At 41.6% G+C, this 26,973-nt stretch overlaps 1 protein-coding gene across 7 annotated transcripts; it reads right to left on the minus strand.

The window, feature by feature from the left end:
* Positions 1 to 424: 424 nt before the first annotated feature.
* On the minus strand, positions 425 to 26,464 carry rc3h2 (ring finger and CCCH-type domains 2). Of its 7 annotated transcripts, none has more exons than XM_082542763.1 (20): positions 25,700 to 26,464; positions 19,284 to 19,611; positions 19,046 to 19,163; positions 18,288 to 18,560; positions 17,376 to 17,551; positions 15,802 to 16,002; positions 14,237 to 14,369; positions 12,373 to 12,491; positions 11,939 to 12,051; positions 11,536 to 11,832; positions 11,107 to 11,309; positions 10,699 to 10,997; positions 10,470 to 10,616; positions 8,675 to 8,812; positions 6,965 to 7,129; positions 6,600 to 6,849; positions 6,300 to 6,384; positions 5,018 to 5,225; positions 4,681 to 4,835; positions 425 to 4,556 (listed from the first exon to the last, which is right to left on the minus strand). In XM_082542763.1, exons 2-20 carry the CDS (start codon positions 19,512 to 19,514, stop codon positions 4,415 to 4,417), a joined length of 3,453 nt encoding a protein of 1,150 aa, XP_082398889.1. In that variant the 5' UTR covers positions 19,515 to 19,611; positions 25,700 to 26,464; the 3' UTR covers positions 425 to 4,414. The 7 variants fall into 7 exon arrangements, with proteins under 7 accessions (XP_082398889.1, XP_082398888.1, XP_082398886.1 ...); XM_082542762.1 differs by having other exon boundaries at positions 10,699 to 10,994; positions 11,524 to 11,832; positions 25,700 to 26,463; XM_082542760.1 differs by having other exon boundaries at positions 11,524 to 11,832; positions 25,700 to 26,462.
* Positions 26,465 to 26,973: the final 509 nt, after the last annotated feature.

Consider the following 26,973-nt stretch of genomic DNA (forward strand, 5'->3'; position numbering starts at 1 on the left):
TTTTAATGTTCCCCTCATATCTGGGTGGGCTTTCTCTCAGTTCTCCAGCCTGGATGCATGGGTGGATCTAGAGGTCATTTTTTTGTCTACGTTCACACTGCAGGTCTTAATGCTCAATTCCGATTTTTTGATCAAATCCAAATTTTTTGTCTGCTTGTTCACACTACAAATAAAATGTGACAGCAAACGTGCTCTAGTGTGAACCCTCAAAGCGGCCCGCATGCGCAAAAGAAGACGTCGCACACAACGCGCTCTGTTTAGACCCAGAGCAAACAGTATTGTTTGACTGATGGCCGTTATTATACAGACTTGTATGGATTCGACCTTTTTTGGTGGATTTTACCTCTTGTTGTTAATTGTTGTAAATGTGCTCCAGCATCTAATCCTATAACAAGACAAATCAAGACAAGAATCACACACACAGTACTATTGTTGGTTTATTATAGCATGCAATTTCATGTGCTAAAATCTTCTTTTTCATAACTTAACGTCTCAGTGCAACCCCGAAGCAGTATGCCGCTGGGCCAAGCTGTCTGCAAGTCATTGTAATACATTTGAACAAGCCAGAAAATGCACCAGAAGAATCAGTCAGTAAAACAAAACTCAAACAGTTTCATACATTATTAAGAGCACATAAATCATCACCACCATAGGTTAGACTTTACTCCAGCCCTGCATTACTGCACAATTAGTAAAAGGGAAACCTTTCACAACGTGATATTTCCAAGGAAATAAATGGAATACATAACAGTATTATTCATCTTGGGGACCTTTTGGATATACCGTCTCTTAAGGATTGTAGTTTCCTCATTCTGAAACATTACACAACTGCCCCAATGACTTAAACATTTAACTATATCTGATTATCACAGGTTGTATAAATGAGCGTCTATACTAAAAGTCCATCTAATGATGGTGTCAGACTGTATACAATGACGGATGTGTACCATCTCTTAATAGTTTACATTTCAATCGAACAATAGATTTGCAAATAAAATGTCTAATACAGACATGAATAGTCAGAAAACATCAGTTCATATGTTTCACAATCAACAAACAGGCTTTCCCCCCATATAATATAGAATAATGCGACACTTTTTTTCTAATAAAAAACATTTTTAGCAAACTTTCATATCCAAAAGAAGCAGACTTCGAATATACCAAGAAAAAAAAATACCACAACAACCAAATGTGGTTATAACAATAATAATATAATCTCTATTAAACAATAATTGATTTTCATGAGCAAGCAATTAAAATGCTGCAAGCAAACTTCAGCACTTGACGTGGCCACACAGTGGGCATGTGCAGAACTCTTACAGCGCTGGGTGTGTTGTATCACAACTACAGAATTGTCATTACTCCTCCGCCATCACAAGAGGGATTAGATCGCATGCATGACGCAGGATGCAGGGAGGGCCAAGGTTTAGGAGGTGGGTTGAAGGGAAGTGGGAAGGGGCACTCGCTGGGTGCGATGGGAGAATCAGTGCAGTGCAGTGCAGTTAGCCACTACAGCAGTGCTCCAGACACTTTATAGGAAACAGGGAGTATCACTTTGACATTACTTCAATACTCACAATACTGTTTTTACATACAGTAGTGCCCAGCCCTTTCTCATGTGAACACAAATAGCAAAGCCAATACTTAATACCGAGAGGCAAAGAAAACACTGGCAAATAACATAATCAGTGCTAACACTTTAACCCACGCATGGTTGGGGTGAAAGGGTCAGTTATCAGCAAAGTGAAATTCAGGCAAATACTTCCACATAATATTCAAAGTGATGGATATAGAAAAAGCCAAAGTAGCTGAGCAAATTAAGACTTCCCTGAGCAATTCAAAACAGACATGGGTCCGCTAGCCCCCTCTAATGGAACAAAGCACAACTACAAGAGAAGTATCTCACTCCTCGACTTGACAGAGCCTCTCCCTCCTCGCACAGTTTACAGGGGAAGGAAAATTAAAAGCTGTGGGACGGGGCGCGGATTTCAGAGACTGATTGTACTGTACCCAACATGGCACTTGACATTATTATGTTGTACTTCAAAGGTGAAGCTGTAAACAGATGCAGAGTGATAGTATAGGTAGCTGAGCTGATTTAATAACCGTCTGGAAGCAGCTAAATCCCTGTGCCTGCCCTTGGCTTTCACGGTCACACAAAACAAAAAATAAAGAAATAATTTTTTTTTTAAATTCTAAAGAGTATCACATCAAGTTATAATGAAATGCTCAGACCAATTTATCCAATTCCCTTCTCTCTCTTTCTCTCTCCTTTTACTTTTATAAAATAATGAGAGAAAAGATGTTAATGCTTATGTTTCTGAGTTTGTTTTTTAAATAGGTACAGTAGCGGGGATAAGAGGAAATTAAGGGAGCTTGAAAGACTTGAAAATCAGTTAGCTTTCGACCTCAAGATTTAGAATTGGATGTAAACAAACCTCATAACTTTATATCCCATATATGTATGTATGTATGTATGTATGTATGTATGTATGTATATATATATATATATATATATGGGTTCATGTTTTGTATTTATTAAAGTCACTAAGAAAAATTCACTCATGACAAGAAGCCTCATATTTATAAAAGGAGTGAGGCACAGCAGGGCTGTATGGAAATCACCCATATTGAAACAAAGCCACGGTGAAGTAGCACACGGCAATGTAACACAGACAAACATTAGAAAGCAAGTCTACCACAATGTAACACACAACTAACAACAAAAGAGTGGCAAAAAACCTATACAGAAATACCCAAACAAACAACTTCACAGAAGTTAGTTAAATGAAACTAACCAAAACTTTTCAAAAAGTAAAACAAAGGTTTATAGATGAACAGATGCACGAAGTGGCGTCCCTCTCTTGGGTAGGCTTGACCTTTAAACATCACGCACAGCTGGTAAATATTGTTTACACAACACACACACATACACAAACAAACAAAAAATGACGGGACCGGAAATAATAGACGGTGGACTTTTTAAAATGCAGTTCCGTTTTAAGATCACATTTGTGTTTGTTAACACCTTTGAAATGGTAAACAAACAGAGCTTGTGTGTGAGCGGGGGGACTGTAGAGCACATGCTTCGTTTTAGACCACGCTAAGGAGAGAAAGGCCACTGTATTGCATGTTTGTGTGAATGGCAGTCACATGACGGCGTGAAACTCTTTAACTTAATAAGAGTAGCTGATTAGTGCCACTACAGGCACAAAGAGATAAAACTGACTTGTAGAGAAATTCATTACATTTTCTCTAGCTGCTGCTTGAACTACAAAGTCTGTTCCTAAATAAAATACATTTATGTTAAAAGCATTGTATCATTCATTTAAAAAAAAAAAAAAGTAGAAAACTGACCTTAGGTGATCAGTGATCTTTTGAAAATTTAGGTCTGTATGTTTGTGCCTCTGATCCCATGACAGGACTGGAATCCAGAGCCCAACGTTTAAAAGATCATATGACTCAAAAGACAGAGGCTTGATTCACTATCAGCACTTTTTAAAGACCTCTGCTGCTCTTTTTTTTATTTTCTCAGAAGGGTGCCGTGCCCTTTCTATTTTTGGTCTCAGTATAAGTAACATCTATGTCTTAATCTTTTCAGAGACGTAAAATGAAATGTCAATATGAAACATAAGGCTGCTCAGAGAAGGCATTTGTTATAGCCTAATAAGACATGGAAAAAATTTTGTCCGCCTAAAAAAAGGGATAAATAATCCCACTGTTTACCCTTTAAAAAGCTATGTGGGCCTTGACCATAAACCAGCACCTGCTTTGAAACTTTTGGAAATGCATGTTTTCCAAGGCACAAGCTAAACGCAAATTACACACAGCGAATTAATGTCAAAGCATTCAATGTTTGGGACAGGCGTAAGTAATTGGAGGGTCTGCTGCTGCAAATGACTTCTGTTTAATTTCCTGTGTACCTCAATGCTATACTGGGAGAAAGGATCTCAGTAAACTTGGTAAAACTGAAGAACATTCACTTATCATATTGTCACCCATAAACTTTATCTGACAGCTTATGCAGAACGACAAGAAAACCCCCCCAAAAAAAACGAAACAAATGAATTCAATCCTATGTGACCGATCGGATGGTTTAAGAGCTCTCCAACCCTCCTTGTAAATATGACCAGATTTGGCACGGCAAACACAGACAAGTTCAGCATCTACTATATGGGAAAACTGGCTATTTACCTTCCTAGCCATAAACAGCAAAGTTGGAAAATTAGTAAAATGTGTATAACTCTTGACCTTGCAGCGTGGCACAGCACAGGCTGTTGATCATTATCTGTCAAGTTTCAGTTAGGCATGTGATCAACATATATGAAGGCTGGAATTAAAAGGTTTTCCATTCAACCAGGATGTGGAACTCAGGTGTAGCTCTTTGTAGGTCAGTGATTGACTTTGTGTCCTCTTAGCTTCCATTGAGCAGCATCTCTGGCCCAGATGTTTCGGGACAAGCCCGGGTAGAAGTGTCACCCAGTCGAGGGGGTCCAACCTGGAGCTTCGCAATGCCCAGACCTCCTGAGACTAACCCTCCTGGAGACAGAGACTTCCTGCAAAACAGGAGAGAGCAAAGATGTGAGACAGGAAGACAGCGAGAGATTGTGCGTCACTTAAGTCAAAAATGACTCAAGACTCGGGGCAATCCTGTGAACAGTGATTACCATGGTAATTCACCTGAAGGCCATTTTTTTCAACAGGTGAGCATCCATCTTTTCTGACTCTGTTTGTGGGTGCTCTGCTGCAGGAGATGAGATGAGGGTAGAGGAGCACGGAGGTGAAAGGAGAAGGGAAGCATCCTGAGACTGTGGGGTGACCAGGTCTAACGACTCCTGTGAGGCAAAATTGTAACACAAGACAAAGGATAAAGAGGTCTGGTCGATAATTAAACCTTTTTTTTTCTCAACTTGTTTTTTTACTGAGACTGTTCCCAGTTCAGAGTTGGGCAAATTCAACATCAATCTTCAGAACATGAAACTACATATAGCGTCAGCATATACAAAATCATACTGACCTGAGACTTTATTTCCTGCTGGTCCGAATCCTCCATGTCTAGAGCACAGAGTTCGAGCTCAATGTCTTGATCTGGGTCTGACTCGCTCTCGGCTCGGTCCTGATCCTGGCTAAAGGCGGTCCGGTGAGCTTTCAGATCAGACACAATTTTCTCTCCGCTCCCTATTGAAGTTCGTCTGGCATGTAGCTCTGAAGCACAGAGCTGCTCACTAAAGCAAGCACAGACCGGCACAGATCAGTTTTTTTAAACAAAGATTACTGTGTGGTCATGTACAATCATGTGAAAAAATAACATTTCCACAGGCCTTTAGGAGCTATAACTTGAAGTAATAGTCTTCTATATGACTTTATCAGTCTCTCACATCGTTCGAGAGGAATTTGCTGCAATTCATAGAGGTTAGCACACATTTGTTTTTGCACAGCTCTCTATGGCCCAGCATCAGAGAGCATTTCAGTCAGGTTTAGGTCTGGACTTTGACTGGACTATTGTGACACCTTGATTCCTTCATAGCCAATGTGTTGAAGAGTTGCTGCTGTGATTGATATCACTGTAATGCTGCATGACACAATTAGGTCTGAGTTTAAGTGGTTCAGCATATGACCTCACATTTCACTTTACAATATGTTGGTATCCACAGGAGTTTATTGTTAACTCAAGATGCTCAGATCCTTGGGCTCGTAAAATGAGCCTAATTCATCGACCCTCCACCACCGTGCTTTAGAGTTAGTGTGAGATGTCTGTGCTGATATGCTGTGCTTGATTTTCTTCAAAGATGGAACAGTGCATTATGGCCAAACATCTCTACTTTGGTCTCATCTGTTCCAAGGACAGGTTTGTATAGATGAAACTTTGCAAGCCTAAGCCGTGCTGATATGTCACTTTTTGAAAGAAGAGGCTTTCTCCTGGTAGCCCTTCCAAACAAACCATACTTGCTCGGTCTTCTTCTAATTGTTCCGTCCTGAACTTTAAAATCCTAACTGAGGCTTCTAGTGTCTGATTTCTAGCTCTGACTGTTGCACAATGTGATGGGGGTAAATGTGATGGGATGCCCACCGCTGGGTATGCTCCCGAAATTTAACCAAACTTCTGCATTTATCTCAGTGGTCTCTCTTGGTGATGATAAGTTAATCGTGTGCATTTGATTAGCAGCATCTGGCTGCTACTTACCCTCTTAATTCCTATGGAGGCAGTAATGGTGTGCGTAGCCCTGTGAAAACCTCCTTTTCACATGACAGCAATGAAAAAAAACTAGAAGGACAGAGTCTGAATGTAAATGCTGTACCTCTCCAGGAAACTGGAGTGGCTGGAAGAGTCTGATCCTCTGGAGCTCCACCTGTAGTCACTGTGATCCAAGTGAGCATTGTAATCTATGAATGAATGAAGAGTTGTAAAGTAAAACATTTGTAAAAACAACTGAATCACACCAAATAAAGCAATATAAGAAAAAACATCAGATTGTGCTTTAACTCTTTTCAAAGAAGGTACTGATCTACTTTTAAACATTTCTTATCTTTTCTCTTCTCTTTCGGTCCCTTTTGAGTTTTTCGTACGATATCTTCTTTCGTTTTTTATCCCTGCTCACCTTTGAAGTTGATGGGAGTGGTACTGGCGCTCCCTTGGCAGGCTGTTGCTTGGACAGGGTCAGTGGTGTGGTAGCCTGTGCGGGACGCCCTGGAAATGGCCCCCCACTTCGAGATAATGGGCCCCTCACTAAAGGGAATGATCGGGTCTTCGTCTTTCAAGCGACGGTAGTTATCCAGCGAATGCAGCCATCGCTTCCCGACGCCGCTATCTCCGACGCCACCACCTCTACTTTCGTTACTGTCCAACTCCTGCATGGGGAAAACACGTGCACATTTTAAAGCGATCGCACACATTTGTACACAGCCAAAAATTCTGTGTTTTGCAATAAACAATTGATCCTTTTGTATATATGAAGAGCCTTACCGAGTGCTCAGAGCAGGCGTGAGATGAGGTGTGCGCAAGCGTTTCAGGCTCAAATGAGCTGAGGCAGGGCCCGATGGTACCACAGGACCAAGGGGAGTAGTGAGCCAAGCCTTCATCACCTCTGAACCTGCATCCCACACACTGACCTCCACTATTTTCCACATGCTGAAAGAGAGAGATAGAAAAACAGTAAAAAAATGACTTGTGCTTGCTGTTCATTGCTCTAGATTTACTTGCCCAAAGGTCAAGGACATTTATTTATTTATTTAATTTAAGATTTATTTTTCAATTTTTCAGGCACCTGAGGAGAATAGCTACACCTTTTTTTTCCTCCGCTGATCTTCGGCCAGGAATATGCCATGAAATATTCAGCTGTGTGAATGGCATGCTGGTTCAACATTTCATATTTTGCATTTGATAAATCATGCAGAAAAGCTAACATATTTTTAAGGTGCCCATTCTCTTTCCCAGTTCATTAAATACTGTCACCTTGCCTGGTTTCCTTTGGCACCTGTGCTGTGTGACACCTGGTTACAGCAACAAGAAGCTGCTCTTAACTCACCACGTATGGACACCTTTAAAGGACCACCTTAAAGGCATTAAGTATCCTTTAGCATAATTTGCAAATGATCCTGAACTTGACAACCAAGAGCAAAATTAAAGTGTAGATCAAAACAAAGTGTTAAACACAAAGAACAGAAACCACTGTTCCCAAGCTTAAGAATTGGTAACTGAAAACCACACCCACCCTTTTTTGCTTCCCTATATGGACTTTGTCACTCTTTAAAACAGAACAGTTATCTCCCAGCATACAATATTGCTGCAGCCGGTGAGTCAAAGGACACTTTGTTCATATCTCAGCAATCTGACAGAAAGGCGGTATTTGACACCCTGAGATGAGAGCGTGTTGGTCATCCCTGTGACAGATTGGCAGCCTGTGTGTGGGTTTAGATGGGATTCAATTCCTCCAAGACCATGCAAAAAGCAAAGTAACGTCCTTAAAATATAGCAGCCACATGTACTCACTAAGTTGAATTTCTGCACTTGCTGCCAGTGCTGACACTTTGCAAAAATCACTGCGCCGACAGCCAGTCTCCTTGGTCTTATTTGCTTATTCTTGTTATGCAGAGTCTTTCAAATTTTACTGAACGTGTTAAGCAAACAATTAAAAAAGTTGTGCACCTAATAAGTGGTCGATTTAATCGTGGATGTTTTCACAAACAGACATCTGCCAAACTGTTAAACAAAGCTTTACTCCGCTGAAAGCCTGAGTCACTGCTTGGTGAAGTCTTGCCTTCTCTTTTTCTCTCTCACTTTCTCCCGCACAAACACACACACACACACACACCCACACACGCCACAATTGTGCATTGCTATGGTATCTTCCTCCACAGTTGCTAGGCAACTATCTCCCACTTAAATAGCATTGGACACAGCTGAAGCATAAGCTTTTGGGATAGGAATTAAAAAACAACATAATTTAAAACCGTTAAAACACATAACCAATTCACCCCTTCGTAGCTTCATCCGCCTGCAGTGAGCACGTTAATAAATATTTAATAAAAAGAAGGGCAGTTTTACTTGTCATGGCAATAAATCCCCTTAAAAGTGGTGTGTGTGTGTGTGTGTGTGTGTGTGTGTGTGTGTGTGTGTGTGTGTGTGTGTGTGTAAATAAGGAGAAATGGGCATCTCTTTTATTTGCTTTGATACCTCTGTCCCAAAATCGATGGTGAAGATGGGAGAAGACTGGGAGGGTCTGTTGGCACTGTGATGATGGTGATGATGAGCCCACTGTTCCTGCTTCCTTCTGAACAGATCCTCATAGCCTAGAGCAACACGTCCGTAGTCCTGAAGAGGGAAGCGATGGGCAGGGGAGGAAACATCAACAGAGATATTACAGCATATATAAAAATAATATGAATAATAATATATCTGAACCCAAAATGGTAGTATTGATACAGCCTTTGCAGTCTTCTGCACTTGTGTGGCCTAGGTCTGAAACTGGTAGCAGCCAGGGTGGAAACTGTAAATAACTATGCAAGATAATGTAATGTCCTTTATGTGTCAGAGAAATGTTCACGGTGGTTATTTTTTCTATTAGTTTTCCTCATCACGTGTACATGCAAGTGGGGGGGATACTGAGTTGCATTGCACTTAGTGGATTCATTTTCTTTTCTTGGCTTTTAGTAACGCATAATAATGCCAGATGGGATCATGTTTGTTTGCTCTTTGCAGATTTTTTTTACACTGCATCTCCTCATTTTCACTTTTATCTCCACAAATACACCCTACAAAACGAGTCTTGTTATGTACGACAGGTAATGTAGCTCTGTCGGTGAAGTGCGCTTTAGCACTGCAGCAGTATAGCTGGTAATGCTATACGACGATATGAGAAGGAGACAAGTGAGTGGGAGAGGCAGAGACATATTCGGGTGAGAAGTGGGAGGACTATAAAGGAGGTTGAAGCTCCATGCTGCAGCTCTGTGACTGAAGGGGAAGGTAGAGGTGAGGCGATATGTGGGTGTAAAAAGAGTAAGAGAAGGAGAGGAGATGTTGCTGTAAAGAAGCAATAAATCTGTTCAGTGTAACACAGACCACCACCAATTAAAAACTGATAAGGTAATGTGATATATTGGGATGTTAGCATTATTTCCCTCAGTAGGGACCACTATTTTTTAATTACAGCATAACTCAGTCACTTATCTCTCTCTGTATGCCCACTGATCAATAATTCAAATATATATTTTTTATTTTATTTTAAAGACTTCTGCTCTTCAAATGAGCCATGGGGGAAATTACAATATCACCACTGAATTAAATGTCTAAGCGAGATGTTACTGATAAGAGGAAAGTTTATTTTTCCAGCCAATTAGTAGTGAGTGTTGCCCTCGGCAATGGTGAAGATATGTTGGAAGATAAAGGGCCAAAAGCTGCAGTTCTTCAATAGACCACTTGGGGCTGGCTCTAAAAGTGTGCCAATTCCTGTACACCCCCACGCTACATATGCCCACTTAACTGAAGAGATGAAATGTATTTACAGCTTTGTTCTATCATTTATTTACCCCCTCTCTGACAGCTACAGTCCCCTCCATAATATCTGAGCTTTTTCCCAGCAAAGATTTTAATGGTGATTACAGTAGCAGTGTTGCTGTTTTGGATGCTAGAAAAACATTTTCTTTTCACTCACTGTGAGCTCACTGTGCCGGTAACAGCTCTGCCTCTTTGCTCTGAGTGTGTATAAATTATGACATCATCGTCTTTGCTGCTGCTGCTGCTGCATTATCAGTCTTTCTGTTTAAAAAGTGGGCTGTTGTCATACTTTTTATTCACATGCCTGCTCCGAGAGACGTTTCTATTGCAGGTCTATTTTTAGTCGCAAATGTGGGTGAAACGTTCACGTTTACATGGTGACAACTGCGCTCTACAGACTCATAGATTAAACAAAGCTTCGATGCAAACACAAAAAGTATGTCTTTTATATACAGTCTATGGTTGTTTCCCCTACCCTGTGTAGCCCTGCACGATGTTCAGCTCCAGAACAGTAGTTGCTGTCTAGAGAGTTGAACCTCTCCCTGAGTGGAGGTTGGTAGACAGAGGAATGCAGCACCTCTGGAGGCAGCGAGTTACTCCTGGCGTCCTCTCTGTGGTACAGCTGCAAATGTAATCATCAACATTACAAATAAAGTCGCAGAATTACCACACTTTATGGTAGTATGATAGTCGAGATTGCTCACCTGAGGCCTCCATACTCTCCTGCTGTCATAGAGGGGAGCGTAAACTCCATGAGCAGGGCCCATTGGGTGCCCTGGGTGGGCATGGAACGTGTGAGGTCCCATTCGATCTCTAGGCGGGTGTGATGGGTACCCCGAGGAAGACGAAGAAGGTGGGTGTGGAGTTTGAGGTTCATTTGGGTAAGAAGATGGAGGACCAATGGAAGGTGGCAGAGAGGATTCTGGGACGTTGGAGGATCGCAGGAACCGAGCCATACAAGGTTTGTGAGGGGGATGAAGACTTGATGGGTAATAGGAACCTGCTGGAGAGTAGGAGGGAAAGAAGAAAAACAGAAGCTATGAGCACTTTCCGCCTATCGCACAACAGTGAAGTATTTCTGCACATCCAACTTCGTGTAAAAACAAACTCACAGGCTGGCTGATAGTGGGCAGTGTCATATGTGGAGTGAGGCTCCTGGTAGTATACCTCGGACGCCTGAGAAGGATGCGATGGACGCAGAATAAACTGACCATGTTTGGGTATAGGAGCACCACCATCAGACCGTCCGACTGTGGTCAAGGGAGACATCACTGATGAGTGGCTGACTGGAGTCCTGGGAGGAGAGAGAGGCTTCCTAATGAACCGAATGACAACACACAGAAAAAGAGTTAGTACAAGATTAGGACTGAGTTGGAAATTCATATGGTGCTAGAGTTTTCACCTGTAGTTATTCTCTTAGACATATAAACAGCAGTGCTACGCTTAAAGCAAAATTAACATTGATCACAGGGTTAAATACCAACAACAGAAGATGTAAACATCAGCAAACAGGTGGAAACAACTCTTACTGTTCTGCTGACCCAGATGTGGTTTTGTTGGAGCCAGACACATTGGGCCCACTAGTTCCATTTGGCACAGCTCGCTTAGATTCCTCCATCACATCGAGCCCTCTGGAGATCAGCTGAGGGTGATTTAGGCTGGGTACTCCCTCCGCCATGGTGGCTGTGCTGTCTCCATTGCCTTTGAGCCCCTGTCCTACTTCTCCAGACACATCAGAGTGAATGCTGCCCTCCATGGTGAAAGTTTTATTCATTCCCCCCTGCGCTAAAGGGAACCCACGGCCCACACTGCTGCTCTTCTTGTTCCTCAATCTAAATCTATCGAGTAAAGGATGCACAACAGGAGCATTCAGTATAATGGACATGTATTAGATGCTATTTTTTTTAATCATAGAAAATGGAAGTTATGTAGTTGCACACTCACTTCTCCAACTCATCCTGTGTGTGCGCAAATGTGCAGCTGGTTCCTCGGGGACAGCCTCCCTGCTGACGAAGATCTCGGCACATGCTGGTCTTATACTTGCTGTTTGCCTGAGGCTGCAAAATGCACAGACCCAACTATTAAACTACTACGTTTATCTCATAGGTAAACCTACTATAATGAACATATCTCCCTACAACAACAATTTCAGTGCTTTTCCAGGCGCATGAGACTCACACGGCAATTTCAGTCTCTATTCGCTTGGCTATACTTTTAAAGACGAGGTCCAGTCCTCTCAACTAAATCTGTTAGCTGTTAACAGCTCTACCAGCTCTTTAAAACATATATTATGTTAATGGTCTTTTACAAACTTGCAGCACATCCCACCTTATACCTGGTTATCTGTTTTGCGACTATAATTGTTAGCCTCAGGGTACCTGTGGAGTTTCATGGCTCTTCTTGCTGAAGTTCTGTATGAATTCCACTAGACCATGAACCACCAGCTTTACAGCCAGCATCACACTTTCGAGCTCCTCCCATGATGGTGCGGAAGCATCTGCACACAGAACGACAACATACAGTTTGTTAAGCAGAGGTTTTTATTACTAGAAATCCACAAAATTTAATCTACTGTTCTGTGTAAAGGGTGGAATTACTAGCCCTAACCCATATTTCTCAACCTGTTGCTTCCTAAACCCAATAGTGGGATTAAAACAGTTCCACCCAAAAGTGGAACTGTAATTTTGATAGGCCAGCCAATCCTGAGAAGGTCCACTAGTCTTCTGGGTTTTCTCCGTTTGTGGATAATGACTCTGGCTGTGGTTCACTGAAGTTCCAAAGCCTTGGACATTATTTGTGATGCTTTCCAGAATGACAGATGTCGACAGGGCAGGGCAGGGTGAATTACTTTTCACACAGGTAGGTTTGGATAGCTTTTTTCCACTGATAAATGAAATCATCATTTAAAAATGCCCTTTGTGATTACTTAGGTTATCTTTGGCTAATTGTTAAATTTGTCTGATGATCCGAAACATGTAAGTGTGAGCTATTCACAGAACTAAATTACAGAAAGCCCAAGTAGAATTCAACCAAGAAATTTGTAGTGTAGCCCACTGAAAATATAGAATAAACAACTGAGACCCTGTTACCATTAAGTCAAATTAATACTCTCCCCATCTGGAGCGTTATTTCTATCTTTTTGGACGTTCCTACACAGTCTAATAACTAAAGAAGATATGAAAGCAGGAATGCTAAAGCTAAATACTATCATAATGAAATGTCACAGTAATATTTACAGCATTCAGATCTTGGCTTCGTGCATTAAGATGTCAAGATTTGATAATTAACACAAAATACATTGTACAGCTGAAGGTCACATGACTATTTTGTTTGAAAAGCACAAGCTTCCAGTTTTTTGCTGGCTGTAGCACAGCAGCAGCACTGCAGAGGGATAATATCCCACATGACACCAAAGAAAATATAGCCACTTGCAGTAATGCAGCATGTATAATATATTGTCTAATGATTTGAGAGGCACAGTGCAGAATACATTTCTGAGTGCTGAGGGTGTATGTAAAAGACAAATAGACATCAAACACTTAGTCATTATGTTTTGATTAGTAAATGTTTAGCACACATGATGAATCATAACTTTCCCTCTGTCTTGCACTCGCAATTTGCCTTTTGGCATGTAAGCAGCACTTTTTTCACTCAACAATCCTTCTGAAACCCTAATAATTAGAACCATATGGATACTGTTACCCTGCCTCCCACCCTACAGCAGCTGGAATAGGCTCCAGCCCTCCTGCGACCCTCATAAGGATAAGTGCAAGAAATTGGATGGATTGATGGATGAATACTGTTCTCTATGTGGCAGTCCACACCAGTGGCGTGTTGAAGCTACTGTAGGTGGAGTCACTGGGGATATCCAGGGGTAGAAATATAGAGTGAACTAATAAAAAAATATATATAAAAGAAAATAAAAAAATTGAATAAGGTGGGCAATATAAACAGAGTTAGAGAGGCAAAGCTGAGATGGTTTGGACATGTTCAAATGGGGGGAGTGGAGATATTAGACAGAGATTTTGAACGAGGATAAGCAATGGGTTGATGTGACAGAGGAGGATGCTAGGGAAGCAAATGAACAAACAAACCTGATGCTATTGTCCCACCGTTTATTTCACAAAAATCTGACTTGGGTCTTATTTTCTTGTTAATAAATGATACAAACTGTGGAGTGTGGGGCATGTGAAGAAAACCAGAAAAAGCTTGAGATCCATGGTGTTAAATGAAGGGATGTACCTGGGTTGTGGTCTATGTTGGCTAGCAGTTCTAGGTGTGGTCTAAGGCTTGTGAGGTTGGCAGGATCTCCTGTCCTCTGCAAGACGATCGTCAGCTCCTGAACACTCTTTGCAAACGACTCTGGAGACTGCAACTAGAGCAGATGAAAGAAGATGATGGTCGTTTTTCAAAGAATTAATAAACAGATGATTGCATTATTCCTCTGCTTCCGCTCTCCAGACGCTTGTTATAAATAGAGATGGACCGATCCGATATTACGTATTGGTCCGACACTGACATAAATTACTGGATCGGATATCGGAGAGAAATAAAAAATGTAATCGATCCATTAAATATCAAAAAAGCACCTCACAAAACTTGCAACATGGCATAACTCGGCTCATAACCGTGGCACGTAGCAGCAGTATGCATCACGTGATAGAGCGGCTGTGTGTATTTGTAGCCTCGCTACCAATCCGGCATTTCATCTCCGAGGAAGTTATCCCAGAGAGAAGTAAAGCAAATGTGTAAGTTCATCTCTGAATGTTTGTAAAGCATTCCCGCGTTAAGCTTAACAACTGATATATGGAGCCACCTTTGCCCAGAAAGAGGAAACCAGCAGCTGAACAGCAGCAGCACGTTTAAGCTTGTTAAGCTGTTGTTAGAATTTATTTAATATTACATTCTACTCGAGGATCTTTTTCTATGTACCTGATGGCTGGTAACTGTGCAGGGGCGGATCTAGCAAAGTTTAGCCAGGGGGGCCGATAGGGCATGAACAGGGAAAAGGGGGCACAAAGAAATACTTTTCTTTCTTATTCTCATTTAAAATGTCTAGCTTTTAATCAATAATTATCCGAATCTTACACCCAAAGTTTTAATTTGATGTAAAATGTATAGAAGCCCATTACTGTATATAGCAACTATTAAGTCTAATATACCCTAGTAAGCTATAGTACTTTTTCCTTTGGGAAGGTACCATCTGTGCAGTCTGCAGTTCTGTTGAAGATGTTGAATCTATTTAATTATTTTTGAAAAATAATTTATTTCTGAGCATTTTTTCCACACTGCATCAAATTAAAGTTGATTACGTCAATTAAGCATCATGAGGTGGAGGGTGGTTCCCTATTTTTTTTTATTTATTTATTTTTTGCTGGGAGTTTTAGAACACTATTAGTTAGGTTGCTTAATATTTAAAATACCAGAATAGGAAGGATGGAGTAGGTTTAAGTTTATCAGATTGATCAATATTGCTGAACTATGAAATATTTTGGGTGCAGTGTATTTTTTGCATACAGGTATAACAGATTAGCTTTAGTGTTTGTTTGTTTTTTTTAACTTGAGTATGAACTTATACAAAAAGCAGCAAGATATTAAAAAAACAGTTTTATTGATTAAAAAACACTATATCGGATTTATATCGGTATCGGCCGATATCCAAATTTGTGATATCAGTATCGGACATAAAAAAGTGGTATCGTGCCATCTCTAGTTATAAACACTGCTTGAAATTTTAAAAAGCAAATTCAAGCTGTCACAACCTTGCACACGGTCACCAGAGGTGAGGACACGAAGCCTAATGGTACCTTGTCAATGATGGACTGCATATGTGACTTGTGGACCAGGTCTCCATACAACAGAGAGGACCACTGCTCAGGTGAGATTCGCAGGCCCGCTTCCATTGCGATGTGGACGATCTGCGCGTCATGTTCCCTCCTCAGGGCCTCATATGTGCGAAACTCCTCCTTGAGCTGCATCAGGGAGGAGTCCTCATCACGCTTTGTCACCTGATGATGAAGATGGATGAGCGAGAGAGGGGATGAGAGACAGGGGAGTGAGAAGAAGAGACAAGGACACAAATGACCTTTGTCTCCAATACGATTAGACAGACAAAAAAAAAAGAAAAATCAAACTTTAACACGATTTCAAAATAAAGCTTCATGTACTCTTGTGTATATTATAAATAGTGCACTTAAAACTGAGGCACAATTTTAGGTTATCAACACCATTGACGTTTTGTGGGGTCAGAAAATTGAATGATTAAGGCTACTATGGTAATTTTGTACCAGCAATGAAATCATGTTGTTATAATGCACACCTGCATGGCTTCTTTGGAAAAATGTGTGCCTGTTTTAAATTCCTGTTAACTCTCCTTGTCCTTAAATTACAATACATTTCTATCTGTGAAACCTCAAATGCTGAGTGTCGTGTTTGCAATTAGTCTCGTAAATCAAACAGAGCCGTCACTTTGTCAACATGTGGTGTCTTCAGACTCAAACACTCAAATTCAGATCACACAAAGGGACTCTCCCCTTCTCAGAATCTGCCCTATGAGTAATCATCATAAGACACCAACTGTCAGCTGTTTACAAATATAAAAACACAATCAAATTTCACGATCAGGTTTTGTCTTTACTCCTTTATCTATCTTTGCATCGTTTATCTTTCTGTGTATCTCTGTGATGTCTCTGTCTGTCCTGCGAGGCGGGGCAACAGGTGCAAATATAAACTGCCGTTGCATCACAAGCAGATAGCTGGCATTTCTGCCCTGCCAGCGATGTCTGTCATCAGATAACAGGCATAAAAATACACACGCGCGCACACAGATGCGCACACACACGAAAATATATTTAAAGAAGCCCATCTTCTTAATAAAGAAGTGGCCTTTTATGAATTATTAGTACCAGTATTTAAGTGGAGAGGATTCACACTGTAATCCACTGGATTGTGCTCATTTTCATATCCATCCACAGCTGAAAGGGAGTTTTGCAAAGCTTTCTCAGACACTATGACTAATTTTAAACGAATCGTTATTTTACTTTTTTTTTTTTTGGAAAACATTGTACTGACGAGAATGTAAGTTCTGGAAAGTACCTACAAAACCAATGCCAAAAAGGGGATATTAATCTGAAGCACCGCCTCATCAGAAAAGAAACCTGTAGTCGTACCCGACAATCTATTTAGGTCCCCTCCATTAATGAGGCCATTTATCGTGGCTTGGGTTCTTAGGACAGCACCAAACGGTGATGGTTTTGTAACGTTTGACATAGAACAAATTCAATGATCTGTGGTTTGCTTGTTCAGTTCACTGAAATGTAGAACCTGTCATTTCAGCATGTTTACACATTCCTGTAAGTGTGCATACATCTACTGCCTGTACCTTGAAGCAGGAAGCCCTGTAGAGCAGCTGCACGACGTGGCCTATGCTGGTTTTGGAGGCCTGGGGGAATCGAGCTTCAAGCTTTTGGACTACAAACAAAACCAGCACCTTCCTGGACAGAGCTGAACCGTCCTCCAGAGCCAGTAAGACAAGCTTCAGTGCATCTTCTTGCATAGCTGATGGAGGACGAGTTGGAGGGTTGTACAAGGATTGAGAGATTGACAGGATAGGAAAAAGGTGGTAATGAAGGGGGAAGTCAGAATGAAAGTAGCAGTATATGAAGAGGAAGTGGGGAGAAAAGAGAGAACTTTTTAGCACAAACACACTCAGTGACATGGGCAGCATGCACATGCTATACATATTCGAATATTCAACACTGGTTACATAAAGACTAAACAAAGGCAAGTCTATATCTAGTAAACAAAGGGTTTTGGAGGTGTCCTCAGATTTAAATGAACTCATTGTGTTATCATGACAAGAAAATCTTTCCCAGTCAGAATCTGCCCTATGAGTAATCATCACAGGACACCAGGTTCCAGCACCAGCAGGCGGTTTGATGAAGCAATTTAAACAGTTCTGGACACAATGAGTCCACTGACTTGATAAAAGATGACAGGGTGACACAAATCTAGTCTAACAGCATGAATCGTTAATGTTAAGGAAAACTCTTTAACTGCACTGCTTCCACATTTAAAACTTCAGAGTGTCAAATGTTTAATAAGTGATAGTTTTTAAGACAACATGTTTTACATGTTTACATCTTTAGCATACCTTACAGCACTCCAGTGATGATGCATATACATTATGCAAATAGTTGGAATTTAGCTGTGATTAGAAAGTGCTTTGCCTCACAGGCATGAGTATAGAGGCACTATGTGATATAGCTAATATGTTTCTGTCATGCACACTTACCGGGTCCCAGAAACTGGCAGCCCCGTGCCCTCACTGCAGCCCAGAGGTTTGCAGAGAGCTGCTGGGGGTTCTGGTGCTGAAGGATGAGCTCGGTGACTGTCCTTTCCCCCAGAGACCGGCCTGCCCGAACCGCCCGCACGCGACCCTCCTCCTCCACCAGCTGGCAGTTCACCAAGGTCACCAGCTTCCTCTGCATGGGCCTACTGAGCACACTCGGGCTCAGGTTTGCCACACCTGTATTAAGCGACAGCTCCGGAGTTAAACCCACTGTTTCTAAAACCAAATAACAATGAAAGCATTCACTTTAGTCATCAGATATTTAGTCTCAATTAAATAATAGCTGAAGAAAAACAAATTAAGAAGAACTTTATCCTCCTACACAAAAACAACAGCTGAGCAGTCAGTGTTCTTATGCATGTAATAACCTCCAACCAAACCCTTGCTTTTCCTTCTTAACCAGATATGATCACCATTGAGCAAAATGATGAGCACTGCCCCAATCCCATAAACCGGAAGTCTATGAACAAAGAACCAGTCTTTTTCAGTAATAAAATCTTCTTTTTATATAGTCCGCAGAGAGATGAATGTTCCTTCAGCCTTATAAAAGCACACAAGCTTCCAGCATCGTGAGAAGTGTGAGAATCATCAATGCCAAGTTACACAGGCAGCCCAACTGCAGTCCCCACGCACTGAATATAAGGAGCTTAATTCTTTTTCACAACTGCCCAAATGTACCACACAAAGCACACATACAGTACCTTTTGAGCCACTGATGGGCTTTAGGTAGAGAGCCAGCTCTTCTACACACATCCTGCAGACCTCATAGTGTTTAACCTCTGCTGCACTGCTCAGACTCACGGGTTGAACATCTGGGACCTGATATCATACCAGGGATGAACACAGAAGATATATAAACACATAAAGCTTCAGGCTTTTCTCACTGTGACAGTGTCACAATCGCTCACATAAACAGGAGTTCTCTCTTTTTTGCCTCACCTGAGCGCCAACCAGCTGCAGCAGGGCGCAGTTGACAGGCAGCAGGTCGATGTCGGTGCTGATCGGCGTCTGATCAAAGGGACAGGCCTTGCGGTGCAGTTTGTGTAGGCAGGTCTTACACACCGTGTGGGAGCATCCCAGACTGATGGGCTGGTGGCCGCTGCTGTCAAACTCATTGTAGCAGATGGGACAGGACAGGAACTCTGTCCACTGGGCCGCCTGCACTGGCATCCTGCCACCACACCACCGAGACAGGCGATGCCGAGCTCAGGTGGAACGCATGTCAACGACCCCGACAACAGCACCTGCTTGCCAGTGCCAACGATGACTGTAAGGAACAGGATGTAAAGATGTGAATTAGCTATTTAGGGATCAATTAATATATCTCATTTGAACTCAAATATCATTTGGACCGATGTGCATGAAGCCCAGCAAGTGTGAACACTGGATAGGTATTTCAGTTCCACGCATTTTGCAAAGTACAAAGGCAGCCCCTCACATGTCATAAAAGTTATACGTTTATTATTTGCAATGAGGGCAATAAAACCGTTTAACTTCCTAAAAGAAGTAGCTGCCACTGGGTAGGTGTGTGTTCCCCAAACACACACCGCAATAAATGGCACCTCCTCAGCGAGAACACAGTTTCAAGTCCAGGTCTATATTTCACCGATCTCATTACAAAAGCAACAACAAGTGGGAACAGACGATGACAACAACAGCAAGTAGGAAAGAGAATTTAACAGCATTATTTGTGAACCTGTTATGAGAGTGCAAAAGTTCAGAATGTATATTAGTAGAGAAGCCAAAAGAAAAGTTTTACATGATTGTGAGACTGAAATTAGTCATGCTGAGTCTTCCTGGTTTGCTTTTTATAACATACCGTACCTTCTCTTGAGTGTGCATGAGTGTGGACATAACTGATAAGCACTGACAGTTGTGCACAGACAGCTATGCACATAGAGCTGAATAGTACCAGAATCTTTTTTTTTTATTGTGAGGACAATTTCAAAGCCCAACACTGCACCAACACACACAGAGTATCATGAAAAGTTAACCCAAAGCAATTCTTGATCATTAATACTGGTTTTAATATCCATTGTTTTGTATTTTTACAAAACGTAATTATACATTTTCCAATATATTTTAAATCATGTGCACAGATAATCGGAAATAAGCCAAAAGCCGCTTTCAAGATTTGAGTCGCTTTGGCACAATGTGCAGGATATAATGCCGGGATACTCTATTTTACTACATTAACATCCAGATTACATTAGTGCTTTAATAAAATACTGCTGTGATTTACTAGAAGAGTCAGGCTTAGCCACTCACTGTGTACAGCATGAGAGAGGAGGAAAAGTATCAGGTATATTTTTGAATTTATAATGGATGTTTGTTTATGGGATAAAGTAATGCTGTGGTTTTATTTTTGTTTTGTTTTTTCTGTATTATATTGCATGTTATTTATATATGAAATACTTAGTATATTATAGAGATGTTATGACTAATCTGAAAGTATGATTAAAAACATCTTGTCAGTAGATGATTCAGTTGACCAAACCCATTCATTCATATATTTTCTCAGCTGCATTTTGAACTCAGGGTCAGCAGAGCCAAGCTGTCTTGGAAGTAGAGTTGGGCTACACCCTGGACAGGTGGCCAGTCAATCACAGGGCTGACACAGAGAGAATCAACTGACAAGCACACATGCAAATGTGCTAATATTCTGTGTAAAAGCCTCATGACTAAGCTTCTATACATAGCTGGTTATTGACCAAACGCAAAACCTTTCATAAAATATAACCACAAAAAGGAAAAAATCTAACACAACATGATCCTTCCGTCTCCACTATACAAAATGTTTAACACTGCCTTCAAATGGTGAGCGCCTGTTGCATTCATAGTCTGTTGCATCTGCTCAAAGTACAATATTCACTAAAATAACAACAGCTGGTGCCCTCACTCAAACGGATTTAGAGATACAATAAAATAACTTTATCACGCACACGCCAACTGAAAAAAAGACGACGATTAGAGGGAGCTGTTAATCGGCTGGACCGGTTTTTGTTTACATGTGTAGGTACTGCATGTATCAAACTAATGGAGAACTATTATCCAAAACCAGAAAAAGACACCATTTCTAATTTTATTTTAAATACTATTTTTGGAAGCTTTATGAAAACCAAGTCTGTTAACAATGGCAACTTTGCAGCAGAAGGAGGTCAAAAAAAAGAGGAACTGTGCGCATTACGCACGTGCTGTACTCCGCGTTAAACAGCAAATATGCCCAAAAAGTCCTGCAAATCCATATGCAGCCATAATCACATAAATGGCAGCCTGCCAGATTTACTGCAAAACAAGACATACGCACCTTCGGAACGACCCACGACTCGCCTCGGCAGCGCTCTCTGCTTGGCCGCGTGGATAGCCCCGCTCTGTCCTCGCGCGTCATATTTCCTTCCGCGAGAAGCCCAAATATAACACCGGTTACAGCTTTTGTAGCCCACAACCTGCTAAAGAGTGAGGTAACACTCATGTGATGAACCGGCTTCTGGGGGCTTTTTGGAAAACCAAGAAGGTGGGGAGTTTTACCACGGCGCGTGAGCCGGATAATGTCTTTCTGTGAGTCCTTGCAGATTAAGGGGGGTGTAGCCTCTGGGGGCAACTGTTTAACCGTGATTCACTGTCTGTAGTCACGTTGACAGCCACCTGTTCCTGTTCTGACAAACTGCTATCCCGTCATTTTTTTTTCACAAATAAGCCCCAGCTACAACTGTGCCTGAGTGCTCGAGGTACAGCAGTACTTCCCGGGTTGCTCGATGCAAGCCTACGCTATCACACCACTATTAAAATAAAAAGCATGAGTACCTCACATCACATGAGTGGCAAAAAAAAAATGTCATAATAGACACAAGATTTTTATTTCTTGCATGAGTGCATCACTGCTGCATTTAGGCAGAGCATGCACATACAAACAGACACAAAGCCCACACAGTCATGAATACTTCCAGTCTTGTGACAGAAAGAAGTGGGTGTGCATTACTGCAGACCACAACTTCCTCATCGAGGTCCTCTCCTTTTCTGATTACACTAAAAAAGGGAAATTAACCTATGAGCAATGATTGTTTTAATTTTTATTCTTTCGGGGATGCCTGTGGCAGAAGCGCCTCGAGTTCTCACTTGAGAATGAGACATTCTGAAGAGCATGAACAAAGAAGAGGGTCAATATAAGCGAGCTTGGTGAAATTTAAAACACACAAGGCCAAAGCAGTTTTTTGCTTTCCTCGCATGGTGCTGCTGAGCTACCCACTCTACTCAGTTGACGATGAGAAGTACATTGTGTCTTTACAGCCAACAGTTGGCGAGCTATCATCTGGCTGTGAGGCCTTGCTTGGCCCCCTCTGGGTGTGTGTGTGTGTGTGTGTGTGTGTGTGTGGGGGGGGGGCATCTGGAGTTTCCTTTGGCATGTCTCACAGAGAGACACACACACAGACAAAGATTGTTAGGGAGTGTTCTACAGGACTTGAAGTAATACTCTACATCGGGGTGACATTTAGCTCATCACATGGGTATCACTTATGCTTGGACTAAGACTGAGTTAACACAGTTGAAGCTCTTAGAAAATATCATGCCACAGCTCAAGTCCTTGTTACAGTTACAGGTTTTCGCTACACACTGAAACCTAATTTCTGCTACTGAAAATGGCAGCACATTTGAAAGGAATAGCGGAAGTAAGGATCATCCAGCAGACAGCCAATGAGGCTTCAGTCCAAGCAGAACACACCCACTAGCCACCAGGATTAGGTCATAGCTGGAGTGAGAGCTAACAGACATGTAGTAACAATGGATGGGTGAATTTTGATATGCGGCCCTTACACCTTACGTGTGCGTCTGTTGCCGCCACCAATTCCTGAATGTGTTGGGTCATGATGTTTTAACTCTGACTCCCGCTTAAGTATTTCTGTAGGCCCAGCGGAGCGATGTGGTACAGTTACCTCTATTCCACCCCCCCAGTATCTGCAGAGAGACCCTTCAGGGGCAGCACTACTTTTTCATACACTTCTGTGTATGAAGAAAGCAAAGAACGTGGGGCGTACAAAGGGAAATATTTGTATTTCTAAACAATTTTAAAGCCAACATCGCATAGTAAAAGTGAAATAGGAAAACATGTTTTAAGCAGTTATGCAGTGCTTAGACAATACAATCTTAAATTGGCTGTGACAGCTATAAGTTTAGGGCCTCCTTGTGGCTTTGCAGTCCAAGACGTTCAGACTGTAACTGTCTCTAAGCCAAATTCTGACGTAATGTATTTGGATGCCTGACATTCCCTTTTATTGTCAATCCACATTTCCTGTATCGAGGATTCACAATACAATACCAGCATGACAAGACCCCCCCTGTGATTCATCACAATATCTGTGTAAACAGAGAAGAAGAAAAAAACACAGAAGAGGCACAAAGCACTAATTATGTATTGATACACTATGCTGCGTGTGTGTGTTATGACTGCTACTGAATAAGGCACCACAGTCGCTCAAGGTCAAAGGTTCAAAACCCAACGCCTTTTTTTTGTGTGGAGTTTGCATGTTTTCTCACAGTTTCCTCTGGGACCTCCGGTTCCTCCTGCCATTGAAAAACATGCTTAGTTAATGCTGCTCATGAAGGCCAAGGACATTTTCGCAAAACATATCAATGCTTTCAAGAGTTTTACAATAAAGTGCAGTTGGGTGGGTGGGGGGTTTGTTGGGTTCTCCTACTTTTTCCACCGAAACGTAATTTACTTGTAATGAACACATCACAGCTCCAGTTTATTCATATTTAATGCCTCTGAAATATGTCTACACATTATATTAAAAAAGGCTGAAATATTTCTAAATACTCGTGACTTTTAACACTTTTCGCCAACGTGCCAATGACCTGTTAAATTCAACCTCACAAATATCACAGCCATAATTTTACCATAATTTTACCATCCAAGCCTCGTGGGAACATCGAAGCACAACAAGGCTGAAACTTTACGCGCACAACACTGCTGCCAATAACATTTTAATAACATCTTTCAGTGTTTACATTTTAAAGTTTAATGGATACTTCAAAATCGCAAATCGGAAAACCTCATTTCACAGTGACAGTTTTTATATGAATGAAAACTTTCTATTTGAGTAGGTAGCAGCACCTCTGTGAAGTGGAAACAATAAATGCAAATGACAGTCAGCAGCAGATAAAGGATGAAGGGAAAGTTAGACTTTAACACTGAGAAATGATGGCGCCAGGTAATTGTTTGCAAGACTCTCAAAGGGCACAGAAAATCCAATCTGCTGCACAGGGAGCACAGAACGCTGATGCACTTCGAGCCTGCGATATAAAACCATAACATAAAGTCGCACCAATACACTGGAATTACCACACAGCTCGTTTTAAATGTTGTCAAAGCTTAGCAACTCTAAGTCATAACAGTGCCAAGATAACCCTGATAAGACAATGGTACTCGTGAGTTCATTACATTTCATATCACTTGTTTCACCATGTCATGTCACTTGTTTTTTTCAGTGTACTGTGGGGGTATGTGGGCTTGTGTGATTATTTATTCATTATGTCTGTCATCACAGTGTGTGGGGGTAGTGTCTAAATGGGAGGCAGGGCACTCATACATCTCACAAAGCTGCTGCTGGTTGTTTTATACAGCATATATTATATACACACTGCACCATAGTCTGTTTCACTTTGCCTGTGATTTGTGTCTGCAGCAAAGTGGAGGGAGGGCTGCTGCACCTTTGGTTAATAATGCTAGAACACAAGGTTGCTTCCAGTTGCAAATCAGCAGGTTATACAGTAACCTTCCCTGCAGGGCGGCCATGCTGCATGCTTAAACTTTAAGATGACAGCGGCGGTAAATAATATGCAACACCTGAACTTGGAAACTGCTCTGCTACGGCTCAAGAAGTCACTCTCTCAGCAACAGCGATGTTACTCCATAAATTTCACATTGTCTTGGAAGCGATCTCCGCGCACTGGAGCCAACATTAAGCAGTCTCCACCATTACAGCAGCACATCTACTTTCATATCGCTTCACATATTGCCACTGAGTGCCTCAACTCTTTCCAGAAAAACCCCTCGTTTGTATTCCCAGCTCACTTAAGTGCTGTCACTTCATTTCAACTACAGCCCACCTTCTTTTAATATAACACCAGTGCCAATTCAATTCTAGAAATTAATGCGCTAGGAGCATGATGGTTATTATAGACATTGCTTTTTTTTTTTTGATCATGAGCCACGATACAAGCTCTTATTTGCAAACGATGGGGGAATAAAAAAACCCCTAAACAAAAACATGTAAACAACCCCAAGATGTCAAAGCTCTGCAGAAAAATCTGAGCAGCGGGAGAAAGTAGCGCGCACCTCTGGATAAGTCACTTACCTCACGCGTTACACCAGAACACCGGAATAAACATATTCATAGCCATCCACGTGAACATGCCTTCAAAATTATTCTTCATCAGTTGCAAAACAAGCGCAGGGGAAACATTATTTCTAATGCGACACTGACACGGCACGGCATCCCAGAGCAGTAGAGACAGGTGCCTTGGTCCGCTTTTAATCCTCTGCCCCCCTTTCGCAGAATACGTGACAAGAGACGCTCGCTCCTCTCAGGTACGGCGAGCCACACGCCCTCTGCTTGACAAACCGAAGCTGAAACGAGGAGATGGTGGTATTGCTCCGCCAGTGATGGTTCCCGAACTGGCCCTCATCATCGGACTCAGCACCGAGCTGCACGGACAGAGAGGGGCACGCTCCTCCCCAGATATGATTTACTAACTGCACCGCGGTTCGGCTTCAAAGGCTGGTGCGTAAGGGTCAGGGGAGCGGTGTAATGAGGATGGCACTAGTTTAATGTTGTGAGCAAGGATAAAAAGATGTAAAGGGGCAAGCCGGAACAAGCCGCTTTTCGAGGCGTGGGCTGTGAGCATTTAAAGGAACAGACCGAGAAGCAGGGTGGTAGAGGATGCGCATCGACAAGTGCGTCTGCGAAGAGGAAGTTCACACACGAAAACACAAGCAGTTCCCGCATGCTGTTGCAACCATGTTCGAAGCTGTGGAGTAGCGGAAAAATGTTTAAACTTAATTGCCTTTACCACTTTATGAAATGTTTTCAAGCCCACAGCCGTGTTTAACAACGCTGAAAAGCTTCTCTTAGACATTTGGATAATACCTGTAGGTCTGGGTGAATATATTTCTATATTATTATATATATTATGTATATATTTAATGATCCATTCATTCTACATTTTTGCTGTTTACGAAATAGCAGTCATGTGTGAGCGCATTTACAGACTTTAGTGATCAGTAAAACAAGTTACTAGTGACAAAAGTCATGATGACTGTAATCCTGGTCTTTAATGAGTTTAACCTTGATTTTTAGTCGAAATTTGCACGCTTGTCACATTATTGTCATTGTTTATATCTGAATCACACTTTTGTAATAACTCAGGCTTTTCCCTCAGTGAGCTGCTGTTCACTGCAGGAGACGTGAGCCTACTCATTATGATTCATACTGGAAGGCTAAATCTGTTCCAAAACACTTTTTGAGCTGTAAACATGTTATCTTACATACAGAATCAAATTTTCTTCTTGTGCCCCAAAAGCCCTTGATGTATGAATTTCTGTAAGCTAAAACCTTTTACAGTAAATATT

Source organism: Aulonocara stuartgranti, assembly GCF_965226115.1.
Source record: "Aulonocara stuartgranti genome assembly, chromosome: 7".
In the NCBI taxonomy this organism is placed as follows: Eukaryota; Metazoa; Chordata; class Actinopteri; order Cichliformes; family Cichlidae; genus Aulonocara; species Aulonocara stuartgranti.

Coding starts and splice junctions, on each gene's coding strand:
- rc3h2 (XM_082542760.1), bottom strand. CDS start 19,514: ATGCCAGTGCAGGCGGCCCAGTGGACAGAGTTCCTGTCCTGTCCCATC. Junction 14,370..15,801: donor TGCAGTCCATCATTGACAAG/GTACCATTAGGC, acceptor CATCTGCTCTAG/TTGCAGTCTCCAGAGTCGTT. Junction 10,998..11,106: donor TGCCCACTATCAGCCAGCCT/GTGAGTTTGTTT, acceptor CCTACTCTCCAG/CAGGTTCCTATTACCCATCA.